Source organism: Thunnus thynnus, chromosome 13 (genome assembly GCF_963924715.1).
Source record: "Thunnus thynnus chromosome 13, fThuThy2.1, whole genome shotgun sequence".
NCBI lineage: Eukaryota > Metazoa > Chordata > Actinopteri > Scombriformes > Scombridae > Thunnus > Thunnus thynnus.
In genome coordinates, this window is record NC_089529.1 from 29,917,218 (window position 1) to 29,933,876 (window position 16,659).

Genomic DNA, 16,659 nt, shown 5'->3' on the forward strand with positions numbered 1-16,659 from the left:
TTGATGGAAAACTACACCTACAACAGCTTCACGCTCCAGCTGGAGGGGTTAAATGTTTCAAAAGATTCTGTCTACCCTTTGTATTTCTTCTTCCTTTTCTCCTATCTGTTTATAATGGTTGCAAATGTTGGCATTGCTATACTGGTTTTCACTGACAAGAACCTTCACCAGCCCATGTATCTCCTTTTTTGCAACCTGCCATTTAATGACATCCTTGGAAACTCTATCTTAGTGCCTCGTTTGCTTATAGACATGTTTAGGCCTCCCTCTGAACGCCTCATTAGCTACTATGAGTGTGTGGTCCAAGCTTTTACCTCACACATGTTTGGTACCACCACTCACACTGTGCTCATGATTATGGCCTTTGACAGATATGTTGCCATCTGCAATCCTCTATGCTATGCTGTCATAATGACCAACAACATGGTGATCAAGCTGACAGTTTCTGCCTGGGGAGTGGCCTTTGTTTTGGTTGGGATTCTGCTCGGTCTGACCATACGGCTGAACCGATGCAGGACTCTGATCACAAGTCCCTATTGTGACAATGCCTCACTTTTTATGCTGTCCTGTGAGAGTGTGTTTATTAATAATGTCTATGGCCTTACTTTCACTGTAGTCTTGTTTACAGGTTCTATAGGCAGCATGGTTCTCACCTATACTAAGATTACAGTAGTTTGTCTGACTAGCAAGAACAAGTCTTTAAACAGTAAAGCCTTGAAGACCTGCAGCACTCATCTGGTTGTGTATCTGATCATGGTGTTCAGTGGAATGTCCCTCATTGCTCTGCATCGCTTCCCTCAATACTCAGATTACAGAAAACTCAGTAGCATCCTGTTTCATATAATCCCTGGCAGCCTGAACCCCATTATTTATGGTGTGCAGTCCAAAGAGATACGGAAATTTTTGGCAAAGTTGTTTGAGCCCAAGAAAATCTTGCCATCATAATAATTTCCAAGTCTGATTTGTAAATTTTACAACACAAATGATATAAAATATGAACTAAGAATGGCCTATTGTATTCCATATTCTTGTGTTTGTGCCTTGTAAAAAAAAATGGACAGGCAAACCATCCTCATTCTTTACATCACAGCACGGTAATAATACATCTTACATCTTTTCCTTCTGCCAAAATCTGAATTGACTGGGCCTGCTCAGCATTTTTATATATGCCACAGAGCATAACTTGATGTTAACTGTGTACTTGTACCATGCAGTGCACGTGTGTGGAAGCATCTGCATTGATTATGCTTCTCCACTCATTTATGCAACTGCCCTCCTGGTGCCCCCGAGGACAAAAACCGTGAAATTGCCCTCTAAGGTGCCCCCACTGTAGAGCAAACATGATAAAATGCTCTTTAAGGTGCCTGCACAAAGGAGAAAACATACCAAAGTTCTGTAATTGCTGACTTAGTTATGGGTAAATCAGGATGAAGTGCCCTATAGAGTGCCTCTATATGTGACAATCTGGAATGAAGTGCCCTCATGGGTTCCCTTTCAGTGGAAGAAAATGTGATACTGTCCTGTAAAGTACCCCACAATGAGTTGCCGTTGTAATGGGGTTCTGTATGGGTGTCCTTCTAGTGAAAAAGAAGTCTAACATATTGAAGTTCAGAATTGGGTGCCCTTTCAATGAAAAAAGGGAATTAAGTGCCCTGTAGGGTGCACCCACGTTTGAGAAAACATGATGCCATGATGAGTGCCCTTTCAGTGAACAAAAAACATGGTAAAGTGCTCTTCAGGGTGCACTGTATGGGAGAAAAACATGGTGAAGTAGCCCTCCAGTGAAGAAGATACTGTGCCCTATAAGAAAATTTGAAAACCAGTTATCCATTCTAGTTGACACGATAGCATGTATGGGTTTCTTGCTGCCAGTAAAAGAGAGCATGTCACGAACCAGGTGAAAAAAAGCAAGTTACAAACATTACTAATATGATTGTTAAAACTGAAATCAATAACAAAAATAAATCAAGATTCCTGACATAGTCTCTAGTTATGAGTCTCTTTGTTGTTATTGGTTTCACATAATTGAAAGGTTTTATTTCCTATCACAGATAATTTCACATATTTTCAGGTGTTTATGTTTTGTTGGTCATGCTTTTACTTCTGACAATGGCCGTGTGTAATTTTAAATTGCTGTTTACATTGTATTTACATCATCACTTTGTGTGGATTCCAGGAAACTAGCAACCACTTTGTGAAAGTTAATAGAAAAAAAATGATGGCAGCAGAGCCAGCCAAGCAGAGGGGAAAAATTTCACACAAAAAAAGCAACATAAAAGAATAAAATAAAAAGAAACACAGCTCTCTATATTAAACATCATAATAAGCATAGTGGTTATTAATTTAGTTGTTTTTTATGGCAAATCAACAGCCCTTGCAGCTGAGAGTACGGCTTGCTCCAGCACCCGTATGTGTGTGTGTGTCAGTGACAGTGTGTACATCACCCCTTGTCACAGGGTCAGTCAGAGACTCTTACGATATCTGACAAAAAAAGAAAATATTTGTCTGTACATGAAAAAAGAAAAAACAAGAGGCTCAAAGAAGAGAAGAGGCAAGGAGATACATGTATTTAAGCCTTTAGGCTCCATTTTTGGTGCCTGTATCTTAAGATAATCTGCACTAAACCACAGGAGAGCATTAGCCTCTTATATCAGCCTTAGCCACGCTATCTTGTATTTTGTATATCCACTGTCACTCTGGAGGTCTGTCTCTGTCTCGCTGAGCTGATATTATTATTATTATTATTATTATCATTATAAAGATAAAATGTGATGTGAAACTTTATTTTCTATTTTTTTCCAAGTCATCTGTGTGTTTACTGCCTCCTAATATACATGGAAATTATAAGAGTCAATTATTAAAATGAATACATTTAATGGTACAAGGGTCTTCTTCAATTTAAGCCATCATCTATCATTATCATTTAAGCCATTATCTATCCATTATCTATCTAACATTATCTATGGAGCTGTGATGTTCACATCTGGTGTTATAAAACATTTAACAGAACAATACAAGTTTAGGCAGAAACAGGCCCAGTTTGGCCTCTGCACTAAAGGGATAACGTTAATAACTTATTCTTTCCATCCCCTTTCTGGGAGCACTACTAAAGTACATGATTGGAAAAGGGTCACAGTTGCCAGTAAACATACTGTAGCTCCCACTATTGAGTATAAAAGGGGATTAAAATGATAGCCTTCTGCATTCTAAAAGTTAAGACAATGTTTAATTAATTTCTTTATTTCATTGCCTTTCCAATCAGCCACCTCTACTTCTGGTGCGGAACGTGGTCATGTCACCCAAAAGACTGACAATGCTGGTAAGTTATGTGTTGTAGTCAAACCTATAGAAACGGCTATATTATGCTCTTGTTGTGGTGCCTTGTTCATTGCTCATAAATCAAAGGGGCCCCCAACCAAATTTTGATTAGAGCCCCCAAAGGACTAGGGCCAGTTCTGGATGGTGGAACTGAAAGTAGAACAATGTGACTTCTAGTCTACTCTAGTTGTATATTTCAACTCATTAACAGTTGCGATGCCCAGTGTAATAATCCTTAATATTTCATCAGACATTATCCAAGGTAACAATGATTGATTCCCCAAGAGTTAAAAACATGTCTATAAAACACTGCAACAGAGAACATCTTGTTTGGTGCTGGTGGGTATTACCAGCAGTTAACCAGTAGAAGAAGGAGAAGACAGATTGTAACCCAAGACACGCAAATAGGTCTTACAGGTCTACAAAAAACTGTTTCTTCACAATTTTTATATTTTTTTTCATAATGTCTGATAACTTGTGTAAATAATATTTGCTCACTCAGCTTTAACTGTTACAGCAATAGTAAAAGACTATGTATTGTACACGCGTTACCTTAGCATTAATTAATATCTGGGAAAAGCTAAAAGATTATGTTGTGTTTAATTGTACAATAAGTTTTGTTCCTAGAAAATTATTTCTCATTGGTAGATTGACTAGACAGTACATGTGACAGTAAGAACATTGTTTTGTTCTTTCAGGTTGATGGAAAACTACACCTACAACAGCTTCACGCTCCAGCTGGAGGGGTTAAATGTTTCAAAAGATTCTGTCTACCCTTTGTATTTCTTCTTCCTTTTCTCCTATCTGTTTATAATGGTTGCAAATGTTGGCATTGCTGTACTGGTTTTCACTGACAAGAACCTTCACCAGCCCATGTATCTCCTTTTTTGCAACCTGCCATTTAATGACATCCTTGGAAACTCTATCTTAGTGCCTCGTTTGCTTATAGACATGTTTAGGCCTCCCTCTGAACGCCTCATTAGCTACTATGAGTGTGTGGTCCAAGCTTTTACCTCACACATGTTTGGTACCACCAGTCTCACTGTGCTCATGATTATGGCCTTTGACAGATATGTTGCCATCTGCAATCCTCTACGCTATGCTGTCATAATGACCAACAACATGGTGATCAAGCTGACAGTTTCTGCCTGGGGAGTGGCCTTTGTTTTGGTTGGGATTCTGCTCGGTCTGACCATACGGCTGAACCGATGCAGGACTCTGATCACAAGTCCCTATTGTGACAATGCCTCACTTTTTATGCTCTCCTGTGATAGTGTGTTTATTAATAATGTCTATGGCCTTACTTTCACTGTAGTCTTGTTTACAGCTTCAATAGGCAGCATGGTTCTCACCTATACTAAGATTACAGTAGTTTGTCTGACTAGCAAGAACAAGTCTTTAAACAGTAAAGCTTTGAAGACCTGCAGCACTCATCTGGTTGTGTATCTGATCATGGTGTTCAGTGGAATGTCCCTCATTGCTCTGCATCGCTTCCCTCAATACTCAGATTACAGAAAACTCAGTAGCATCCTGTTTCATATAATCCCTGGCAGCCTGAACCCCATTATTTATGGTGTGCAGTCCAAAGAGATACGGAAATTTTTGGCAAAGTTGTTTGAGCCCAAGAAAATCTTGCCATCATAATAATTTCCAAGTCTGATTTGTAAATTTTACAACACAAATGATATAAAATATGAACTAAGAGTGGCCTATTGTATTCCATATTCTTGTGTTTGTGCCTTGTAAAAAAAAAAAAAATGGACAGGCAACTCATCCTCATTCTTTACATCACAGCACGGTAATAATAATTAGAAAAGGTAATATCTACCAATAATGTTGTTATACAATGCTAATTATAAAGGCAATCATTTTCTATAAATGTAATATTTCATGTGGTTAAATGTAGTGATGAAAATAATAACATGCTGTAGTCACACCCTGTAGTTCTCAAGTGTGCATTATAAAAGCTTAATAAAAGTGACTGTGCCCTGAACCTTAACCTATCCTTTAAGAAAGAAAAGTCCAGTTAATGATTTGATGATGGACTATTTGATATTTAGCCAATAAGGTGGCAGGAAAGGTTGTGTGTTCATCGTAATTTATCCTACATCAAGCACATTTCTCTTAATGAATTCCCAAATTATGAGTATTTTGCATCACATGTAAAATGTGCCCAATCTATTTTTTTTAACTCAGGGTTTCTGCAGTGTTAACAAAAGGAAATGTAAGACTTTAAAAGACGTTAATTCAATTTATACCTCTTTCATAGTCATACCAGTCAAAGGATGATGGAAAACCAGAGACAATATGTCAAGTCAAGTCAAATTTATTTATATAGCACATATCATACGACAGGCATAAACTCAAATATGTATTAAGTACATTCATTTATTGACCATTATATCTCATTCTTGTCATTACTTGCCAGCTAACAATAATTCCTTGTAATATAACTAATCAATTAAGGTGACCTGGACCTAGATAAGCAGCAGAAAACTGAAAGCTGGATTACCCAATTACCAAATAATTCATTAAACTGTTTTGCTAAAATTGACACTTGTACATTATGAGAGCTTCCTAGATACTGTAGCTGCAGTAGTGACAGTGTTTGCTACCAGTTTGATAGCACTGACTGAAGCTCCATAAAATCTAACAGCTATGTGTAGCACAATCCAGTGTCGCACCAGTCTCACTTGTAGTTTATAGATGTAGATCATCTCCTGACTGCCTTCAAACACATACAAAAAAGTGTTAATTAATGTTACTGTCTACAGGCAAGAAAAATCTTCAAGACTTACCTTCTAAGGCTTTTGTTGAGGGAAATTAATTAAATGATTATCAAGACTTTTCAAAATCTGCAAACACTCTATTACTAAACTGACAAATATTAGACCAGGGACCCCCAGTTGACAGGATTATGTCCCCCATCTGATTAGATTTTTGCTTTTAGATGTTTTATTACAGAAAGTGTATGAAACCCAATAGGCATACATTCTGTCATTGTGTTTACACATGGATGGAATTATAGTGAAGATAATTTATCCCCCTTTCTCCTAGGGACCCCCAGGAATCCCCTCAATGACCCCTGGGGGTCCCCGGACACCACTCGGAACGACTGTTCTAGAATATCAGATGATTTTAACTATGTTTTTATTGATTGGTAATTTTGATATTCATACGGGTGGACCTCCAGACCTCCTGACAGCTCCTGACCCGCTTTGTGAGAGTTAATGAAAGTCTAAATAAAAATAAGGTGATGGTGTAACTGAAGGTAAAACAATGTGAGATAAACATTATAGTCTTAGAGCTACAAGTTTTGTATTTCAACAGCTATGATGGCCAATGTAATAATCCTTCATGTTGCATCAGTCATCATCCAAGGTAACAATGATTGATTCCCAGAGAGTTAAAACATGTCTATAAAACACTGCAACAGAGAACATCTTGTTTGGTGCTGATGGGTATTACCAGGCATGAGAAAGAGAGGACGGACTGAAACCAGAGACACGCAAACAGGTATTAATGGTCTACAAGAACTGTTTCTTCACAATTTTTATAACTTTTTCTCATAATTTCTGATCAGAGAGAAAACTTATGTTGATACCATTCACTCAGTCAGTACTGTCTCTAGAAAATGATCTCTCATAGGTAGATTGCCTAGACATTGCATGTGACAATAAGAGAATTGTTTTGTTCTTTCAGGTTGATGGAAAACTACACCTACAACAGCCCCACGTTACAGCTGGAAGGGTTAAATGTCTCAAAGAATTCTATCTACCCTCTCTATCTCTTCTTTTTTTTCTCCTATTTGTTTATAATGGTTGCCAATTTAGGCATCGCTGTAATCATTTTCATAGACAAAAGCCTTCACCAGCCTATGTATCTGCTTTTTTGCAACCTTCCATTCAATGATATCTTTGGAAATTCGTTCATGGTGCCCCGGTTGCTTATAGACATGTTTAGGCCTCCCTCTGAACGCCTCATTAGCTACTATGAGTGTGTGGTCCAAGCTTTCACCACACACATGTTTGGCACCACTTCCCACACTGTGCTCATGATTATGGCCTTTGACAGATATGTTGCCATCTGCAATCCTCTACGCTATGCTGCCATAATGACCAACAAGATGGTGATCAAGCTGACAGTTTCTGCCTGGGGAGTGGCCTTTGTTTTGGTTGGGATTCTGCTTGGTCTGACCATACGGCTGAATACATGCAGGACTCTGATCACGAATCCTTACTGTGACAATGCCTCCTTGTTTAAACTCTCATGTGAGAGTGTGTATATTAATAATGTCTATGGCATCACATTCACTGTCGTCCTGTTTATAGGTTCAGTAGGCACCATTGTTCTCACCTATACTAAGATTACAGTAGTTTGTCTGACTAGCAAGAACAAGTCTTTGAACAGTAAAGCTTTGAAGACCTGCAGCACTCATCTGGTTGTGTATCTGATCATGATCTTCAATGGAATGTCTATCATTACTCTTCACCGCTTTCCCCAATACTCATTTTACAGAAAACTCAGTAGCATCCTGTTTCATATAATCCCTGGCAGCCTGAACCCCATTATTTATGGTGTGCAGTCCAAAGAGATACAGAAATTTTTGGCAAAGTTGTTTGAGCCCAAGAAAATCTTGCCATCATAATAATTTCCAAGTCTGATTTGTAAATTTTACAACACAAATGATATAAAATATGAACTAAGAGTGGCCTATTGTATTCCATATTCTTGTGTTTGTGCCTTGTAAAAAAAAAAAAAAATGGACAGGCAACCCATCCTCATTCTTTACATCACAGCACGGTAATAATAATAAGAAAAGGTAATATCTACCAATAATGTGGTTATACAATGCTAATTATAAAGGCAATCATTTTCTATAAATGTAATATTTCATGTGGTTAAATGTAGTGATGAAAATAATAACATGCTGTAGTCACATCCCGTAGTTCTCAAGTGTGCATTATAAAAGCTTAATAAAAATGACTGTGCCCTGAACCTTAACCTATCCTTTAAGAAAGAAAAGTCCAGTTAATGATTTGATGATGGACTATTTGAAAATGATCAGATATTTAGCCAATAAGGTGGCAGGAAAGGTTGTGTGTTCATCGTAATTTATCCTACATCAAGCACATTTCTCTTAATGAATTCCCAAATTATGAGTATTTTGCATCACATGTAAAACGTGCCCAATCTATTTTTTTTTTAACTCAGGGTTTCTGCAGTGTTAACAAAAGGAAATGTAGGACTTTAAAAGACCTTAATTCAATTTATACCTCTTTCATAGTCATACCAGTCAAAGGATGATGGAAAACCAGAGACAATATGTCAAGTCAAGTCAAATTTATTTATAAAGCACATATCATACGACAGGCATAAACTCAATTATGTATTAAGTACATTCATTTATTGACCATTATATCTCATTCTTGTCATTACTTGCCAGCTAACAATAATTCCTTGTAATATAACTAATCAATTAAGGTGACCTGGACCTAGATAAGCAGCAGAAAACTGAAAGCTGGATTACCCAATTACCAAATAATTCATTAAACTGTTTTGCTAAAATTCACACTTGTACATTATGAGAGCTTCCTAGATAATGTAGCTGCAGTAGTGACAGTGTTTGCTACCGGTTTGATAGCACTGACCGAAGCTCCATAAAATCTAACAGCTATGTGTAGCACAATCGAGTGTCGCACCAGTCTCACTTGTAGTTTATAGATGTAGATCGTCTCCTGACTGCCTGCAAACCCATACAAAAAAGTGTTAATTAATGTTACTGTCTACAGGCAAGAAAAATATTCAAGACTTACCTTCTAAGGCTTTTGTTGAGTGAATTGAATTAAATGATTATCAAGACTTTTCAAAATCTGCAAACACTCTATTACTAAACTGACAAATATTAGACCAGGGACCCCCAGTTGACAGGATTATGTCCGCCATCTGATGAGATTTTTGCTTTTAGATGTTTTATTACAGAAAGTGTATGAAACCCAATAGGCATACATTCTGTCATTGTGTTTACACATGGAATGAATTATAGTGAAGATAATTTATCCCCCTTTCTCCTAGGGACCCCCAGGAATCCCCTCAATGACCCCTGGGGGTCCCCGGACACCACTCGGAACGACTGTTCTAGAATATCAAATGATTTTAACTATGTTTTTATTGATTGGTAATTTTGATATTCATACGGGTGGATCTTCAGACCTCCTGACAGCTCCTGACCCGCTTTGTGAGAGTTAATGAAAGTCTAATTAAAAATAAGGTGATGGTGTAACTGAAGGTAAAACAATGTGAGATAAACATTATAGTCTTAGAGCTACAAGTTGTGTATTTCAACAGCTATGATGGCCAATGTAATAATCCTTCATGTTGCATCAGTCATTATCCAAGGTAACAATGATTGATTCCCAGAGAGTTAAAAACATGTCTATAAAACACTGCAACAGAGAACATCTTGTTTGGTGCTGATGGGTATTACCAGACACGAGAAAGAGAGGACGGACTGAAACCAGAGACACGCAAACAGGTATTAATGGTCTACAAGAACTGTTTCTTCACAATTTTTATAACTTTTTCTCATAATTTCTGATCAGAGAGAAAACTTATGTTGATACCATTCACTCAGTCAGTACTGTCTCTAGAAAATGATCTCTCATAGGTAGATTGCCTAGACATTGCATGTGACAATAGGAGCATTGTTTTGTTCTTTCAGGTTGATGGAAAACTACACCTACAACAGCCCCACGTTACAGCTGGAAGGGTTAAATGTCTCAAAGGATTCTATCTACCCTCTCTATCTCTTCTTTTTTTTCTCCTATCTGTTTATAATGGTTGCCAATTTAGGCATCGCTGTAATCATTTTCATAGACAAAAGCCTTCACCAGCCTATGTATCTGCTTTTTTGCAACCTTCCATTCAATGATATCCTTGGAAATTCGATCATGGTGCCCCGGTTGCTTATAGACATGTTTCGGCCTCCCTCTGAACGCCTCATCAGCTACTACGAGTGTGTGGTCCAAGCTTTCACCACACACATGTTTGGCACCACTTCCCACACTGTGCTCATGATTATGGCCTTTGACAGATATGTTGCCATCTGCAATCCTCTGCGCTATGCTGCCATAATGACCAACAAGATGGTGATCAAGCTGACAGTTTCTGCCTGGGGAGTGGCCTTTGTTTTGGTTGGGATTCTGCTCGGTCTGACCATACGGCTGAATACATGCAGGACTCTGATCACGAATCCTTACTGTGACAATGCCTCCTTGTTTAAACTCTCCTGTGAGAGTGTGTATATTAATAATGTCTATGGCATCACATTCACTGTCGTCCTGTTTATAGGTTCAGTAGGCACCATTGTTCTCACCTATACTAAGATTACAGTAGTCTGTCTCACTAATAAGAACAAGTCTTTGAACAGTAAAGCTTTGAAGACCTGCAGCACTCATCTAGTTGTGTATCTGATCATGATCTTCAATGGAATGTCTATCATTAGTCTTCACCGCTTTCCCCAATACTCGGACTACAGAAAACTCTGTACCATTTTGTTTCATATAATCCCTGGCAGCCTCAACCCTATTATTTATGGTGTGCAGTCCAAAGAAATACAGAAATTATTGTCAAAGTTGTTGTCCAAGAAGGTTTTGCCATCATGATAAATAGAATTTGCAAGCACAGCCATAATTTCCCATGATATCCCATATATCATATATTTTTATTCATCCCTGTGGATATCAAGACTTTGACAGTTGTCATGCAAAAGTATAAAAGTAAGTGAAATTAATTGTGTTATTGTCAATCTATGATTGGTTTTAATTTTAATTTATATGGTTCTGATTGAGCAGTTTTTCATTTATTTTTGTTGGTAGTGTATAAATAAATAACCCTAGCTTCCAGCTCCTCAGGTTAGTCTCACTGTTGCCATCTTTACCTACAGTTTAATACAGACACATTAAATTAGAACTAAAAATAAACCCCTGTGTCATTAGTGTTTGGTTATACTGTCCGGTTATTAAAAGTGAATCCACATCTTCCACCCAGTCAAAAACTAATTTTCAGTGACCAGTAGTGTATATTCTTTGCTATTACAGTGGCTGAAATAATTTTAATGAAAGTGAGGGGAATAAATGGGTATTTTTTTAAAAAAAGTAGTAATATTACTTTCATGTTTACTTGTGGGATATCAGTATAATACCATCATATTTACAGGACACTTCCAATAAATTACCATCAGTAATTACCAGAAAATAAAGCACACATTTCTACAGATTCCCTCTTTTTTAAGGTGATACCATCAAAATTCAACTAGAAATGACGTGATTTCTTACTTGGAAACATGATATTTCTATGTGCATATTCCCAGGTTATTTATATATTTAACACTTTATGTGGGAATGCACCGTCTGGATTGCTACTCAATTTTGTTGTATTCTGTGCAATGAAAATAAAAGAATTCTATTCTATTCTATAACCATGAGTCACGGCTGAAAAATGTTAAACCACCTGTTTCTTCTCATGTTATGACTATTTAACACACTCTGTTTTCCTTTGTTCTGTAGGTCCCTCACCTAGATGCTCTAGGTCTCTGTGTTGTGTTCTTGTGTGTTGGGACTGTCTTGTGGGTGAACCAGATGTTGAACACTGGGTTAAATGTCAGTAATATTAGCTGTAAAGACAGATTTTTAAATGTGATTGTTGGTAAAACAAAGTGACAAAAAGTACACTAATTTTCAAGAATTTCACAATATCCTCGTTAATTTACATTAAAATCCAAATGAAATCATATTTAAATATCCCACTTTGCAGTCAAAAATAATTGTATATATATATATATATATCTTTTTTTTTTTTTCAATGTGTTTCTAATAGTTTTGCATTACTAGAATGAAGAAAAAAGGTTTTTGGAAAAGTATGAGAAATGCACCTTTTTTTCTCAGCCATCAGGAGGGGCATGTCAAAGGCTTGTTTGATTGACATTAGCTGGCAGGCTACTGAGGTTACCATACAGAATGGAGACAAAGTGAACAAACTGCTGTAGTTACAAGTCATGGACAGTGTGACACTAACTTTTGAAGAGAAAACACCAAACCACCAACTAACGGGTCCAAATTGAGCATTTACATGCTGTTTAATGTGTTGTAGCTGAGCAGATAATTAGCTACAGATGTTTCTTGTTTCATTAGTCTGCTTTACTGCCACATTACCACGTTGCTGCCGCAGCAATAAAAGAGGGGACTGCACTAGATAAATGTGGCCTCTAGGTGGCAGCAGAATGCTTGAGTCCTGCTGACAGGATTTTAGGATAATACCCCCTCCGACCACAACGTAGTTGCAATGGCGGAGTGGTGCTGTATGTTTTTCTGCTCAATAACTTCACCAGAAGTGAAGCAACTGCAGAAGAAACTGACTGACTGCAATGAGCTATTTTTCTTTTAGCTTAGCACCGCACTTTATGTTTGTCATGTCTTAATTCAAGGCTCCCTTGTCATGTTGTCTGTTTGGAAATGCTCCTGTTACTTCTTAAAAGTTATTATAGGTTCATAAAGATCGTTTAGTGTACACATCTAGTAACTGTTTTCAGTTGAATAGTGTAATGCTAGCTCTGCTAGCTTTGCTTTTTTATGGGATTTACCATTGTATTATTGATAAGTGTCCTGTCATCCAGTTCAGTTCCTGATGTTAAGTGTCATGTTGTGAAACAACTTTATTAAAATAAAAGTCCTCTGTTCAAATCGTATGTAACAGTATTAAACAGTATGTAACATTTTATCATTTAAATGTAGTTAAATATCAGATTCTTCCAGAGTCAACAGTCTTCAACTGTTTCCTACTGTTGGAGGAAAACGGAGGTTAGACCAAAAAACCTAACCTGCAGGTAAAACCAGATGAAGCTAGATTAAAATATCAAAGATGATGATTTTGCCTATAATTTGACATCAAAACAGCAGTGATTTGGCGGCTGGCAAATGGCTGACAACAGCGTCTTGTGATGCTCAGCTAATGTTAGCTAACATTAGCTGTGGACGTCTGTGTTGTTACATTCAGTGTTATGGTCACACAGAGACTGCCTAGCTATGTTAGCGGCCGTTAGCCAGCCGCGGAACCACTGCTGTTGATGTCAAAGGATAGGCAATATCACCATATTCAATATTTTAATAGAGCTTCGTCTTGTCTTACCTTAGGTTAAGTTTTTTGGTCCAAACTCCTGTTACTGATGAAGCTGCTGCTGCTGTCATGCACGTATGCATGGTTAAGCCCATGGCATCAAAATCTCACTTCAGCCAGGCACCAAAGTTGGCAACCCTCAATAAGGGCTAAAGTCAGCAACTAAAGTTACTGGCATTGTGTAGTTGAGCTTAAACATGGCAATGTAATGGACACAGTTAGTAGCTAACATTACTGATATTTGTTTTGATTTTACCTTAACATGAGATTTGTCATAGTGTGCTGTTTGTGTCCAAAAACAAAAAATCAAATGCTACTGACGTTTTTAATTTGGTCTTAACATTAGATTTGTGATAGCAGCTCAAGCTATTGTCGTTGTATAATTCAGGTTCATTTAGCTGCATCACTCTGATGCAGCTAAAGTTACCAGCTAATCCAGCAAGTTCACACCTCAACAAAATATATAACATAGGTCTAGTGTTTTGGACATATTAATGCAGGGAAATTACATATTGGGCCATTAAGATAGCCATTATGACTTCATAATGTTGTAATGAATGAATGAGCCCCCTGGTGATAAAACTAGAGCTATATAAAACCACAACCAAGGAAGAGATCTTCTTTGCTGGATATCAACTGCCAACAAAGACTCTAGAAAGAAAAGACGAAAGACTGATGAACCAGAGGAGTCAAAGCAGGTATTACTGAATTACAAATAGTCTTTTTCTCTGACAATATATATTATCAATCTCCAATCAAAGTCAAAACGTAGTAATTATCTTTCACTTAAGTTTTTGTTTTGGTTGTTTTAATCTTTTGTGGAACTTCATTATCTGGTAAAAGCAAAATGTTTATATAATTTATCATTAAGCATATCAGTGATTTCTGATCTTTCTTATTGCAGGTTGATGGAAAACTACACCTACAACAGCTTCACACTCCAACTCGAGGGATTAAATATCTCAAAGGGCTCTATCTATCCTGTCTTTCTCTTCTTTTTTTTCTCCTATGTTTTTCTAATGTTTTTGAATGTAGGCATTACATGTCTGGTTTTTATTGACAAGAATCTTCACCAGCCCATGTATCTCCTTTTTTGCAACCTGCCACTCAATGACATCCTTGGAAATTCAAACATGGTGCCCCGTTTGCTTATGGACATGTTGCTGCCTCCCTCTGAACGTGTCATCACTTATTATGAATGTGTGATTCAAGCTTTCACCACACAAATGTTTGGTACCACCGCTCACACTGTGCTCATGATTATGGCCTTTGACAGATATGTTGCCATCTGCAATCCTCTACGCTATGCTGCCATAATGACCAACAAGATGGTGATCAAGCTGACAGTTTCTGCCTGGGGAGTGGGCTTTGTTTTGGTTGGGATTCTGCTCGGTCTGACCATACGGCTGAACCGATGCAGGACTCTGATCATGAATCCTTACTGTGATAATGCCTCGCTGTTTAAACTCTCCTGTGAGAATGTGTTTATTAATAATGTCTATGGCCTCACTTTCACTGTAGTCTTGCTTACAGCTTCCATAGGCAGTATTGTTCTCACTTATACTAAGATTACAGTAGTTTGTTTGACCAGTAAGAACAAGTCTTTGAACAGTAAAGCCTTGAAGACCTGCAGCACTCATCTTGTTGTGTATCTGATAATGCTGCTCAGTGGGATGATTGCCATTCTTCTGCATCGCTTCCCACAGTACTCAGACTACAGGAAACTCTCTGCCATTCTGTTTCATATCATCCCTGGCACCCTGAACCCACTTATATATGGGGTGCAATCTGCAGAAATCTGCAAATCCATGTCAAAATTATTTTGATCCAAACCAATGATGCCATTATTCTGAGTTCAGAAATTCAAATTTAGAGAGTACATGTGGGGACAACACAGTCACAGATTGTGAAAAGTCATCAAATTATAGGGGACCTATTATGCTCATTTTCAGCTCTATATTTTTATTTTGGGACTCCGCTAGAGTAGCTTTGCATGATTCATAGTTCAGAGAACTCCTTATTTGTCTTATACTGGCCCTCAGTTCAGCCTACGTCTGAAACAGGCCGTTCTATTGTGAAAAATTTATAGGAAATCAAATGTGTTCTTCACCGAATTAGCAGATCTTCACTAGCAGCCCTAAAAACCAGTTGACACAACAAGATATTGAGATATTTGGAGCTATTTGTTCAGTGGATCAGTTAGAAATAATGCAGGGAGGAATAGTACAAGCAGAAACAGCCACAGTGAGATGTTTAATGAAGAGCTGCAGACCACAGAGCAGTCTGAGCCTGAGCTTTTTGCTCACAGTGATTCATTTTACATACGTTTACCTCATTATTTGAAACTTTGGCCATGTTTAATATGAACATCCGACAGTGTAATGTGATATATATATGGCTGAAAATAAGGAAAAGCATAATAGATCCCCTCTAAACCAAACTGCTGTATTGTATTCCACATTATAATAATTGTTTATAGCCATTGTTTTTGGTGAGAATGGTGAATCGTGACAAATGGTTGTTTTCATGAATTCCACTCACTGAAGCTGAATGTTTTCATTTTAATCCAAATTTCAGATATTCATACTTTCTCTTACTTGGTGAATCCAAATAGTGAGATTTTTGTTTGTCAACTTCTAATATTAATTATGATATCTATGTGAAATGTATCATTATCACATTATATTCTGAAATGCATTTTCAAAGATGCTGCTTTCTCCTCCTGCTTTCTTATTGTATTGATCAGTTAGCATACTCAATTGTGAGACACTAGCAGCTGAGTTCATTGTATCTCAGTTAGTGTAATACAGCATGGAGTCCTGGATGGGGAACATAATTTGTTTCTTTGCAAATAAAAGTTAATCTCTGAAGTAACTTAAAATCCCAAAACACAAATGTAAAGCACCCAAATATTAATATACATTGCCACAAATTTGCAACGTTTACCATAATAAACTGTGTTACTTACTTTGTCTTTATTTACTTCAGCAGTTTGTACTTATTTACACATATGGATATCTTACTGAAAACACTGTGAGACATAATTGCATGTATTGGTTTAGTAATTCATTTGTACAAGCAACAACAACAACAACAACAACAACAACAACAATAAAAACACAGGCATCGGTTAAAGAGCTGGTGTAATAATATACTGACTACTGATGC

At 37.3% G+C, this 16,659-nt stretch overlaps 5 protein-coding genes across 5 annotated transcripts; all 5 read left to right on the forward strand.

The window, feature by feature from the left end:
• Positions 1-1,219, forward strand: LOC137195069 (olfactory receptor 8G17-like). Its single transcript, XM_067607138.1, has one exon. It carries the CDS (start codon positions 4-6, stop codon positions 943-945), a length of 942 nt encoding a protein of 313 aa, XP_067463239.1. The 5' UTR covers positions 1-3; the 3' UTR covers positions 946-1,219.
• A 2,798-nt stretch (positions 1,220-4,017) lies between these two features.
• LOC137195070 (olfactory receptor 8G17-like) lies at positions 4,018-5,063 on the forward strand. Its single transcript, XM_067607140.1, has one exon. The coding sequence runs from the start codon at positions 4,021-4,023 to the stop codon at positions 4,960-4,962; it is 942 nt and encodes a 313-aa protein (XP_067463241.1). The 5' UTR covers positions 4,018-4,020; the 3' UTR covers positions 4,963-5,063.
• Positions 5,064-7,021: 1,958 nt separating this feature from the next.
• On the forward strand, positions 7,022-8,111 carry LOC137195071 (olfactory receptor 8G17-like). Its single transcript, XM_067607141.1, has one exon. It carries the CDS (start codon positions 7,025-7,027, stop codon positions 7,964-7,966), a length of 942 nt encoding a protein of 313 aa, XP_067463242.1. The 5' UTR covers positions 7,022-7,024; the 3' UTR covers positions 7,967-8,111.
• Positions 8,112-9,455: 1,344 nt separating this feature from the next.
• Positions 9,456-12,111, forward strand: LOC137195072 (olfactory receptor 8G17-like). Its single transcript, XM_067607142.1, has one exon. The coding sequence runs from the start codon at positions 10,044-10,046 to the stop codon at positions 10,980-10,982; it is 939 nt and encodes a 312-aa protein (XP_067463243.1). The 5' UTR covers positions 9,456-10,043; the 3' UTR covers positions 10,983-12,111.
• A 2,288-nt stretch (positions 12,112-14,399) lies between these two features.
• LOC137195073 (olfactory receptor 8G17-like) lies at positions 14,400-15,944 on the forward strand. The gene has a single exon (XM_067607143.1). The coding sequence runs from the start codon at positions 14,400-14,402 to the stop codon at positions 15,315-15,317; it is 918 nt and encodes a 305-aa protein (XP_067463244.1). The 3' UTR covers positions 15,318-15,944.
• Positions 15,945-16,659: the final 715 nt, after the last annotated feature.

Bases quoted from the DNA above. Each gene is read 5' to 3' on its own strand.
- LOC137195071 (XM_067607141.1), top strand. From the start codon at position 7,025: ATGGAAAACTACACCTACAACAGCCCCACGTTACAGCTGGAAGGGTTA.
- LOC137195072 (XM_067607142.1), top strand. From the start codon at position 10,044: ATGGAAAACTACACCTACAACAGCCCCACGTTACAGCTGGAAGGGTTA.
- LOC137195069 (XM_067607138.1), top strand. From the start codon at position 4: ATGGAAAACTACACCTACAACAGCTTCACGCTCCAGCTGGAGGGGTTA.
- LOC137195073 (XM_067607143.1), top strand. From the start codon at position 14,400: ATGGAAAACTACACCTACAACAGCTTCACACTCCAACTCGAGGGATTA.
- LOC137195070 (XM_067607140.1), top strand. From the start codon at position 4,021: ATGGAAAACTACACCTACAACAGCTTCACGCTCCAGCTGGAGGGGTTA.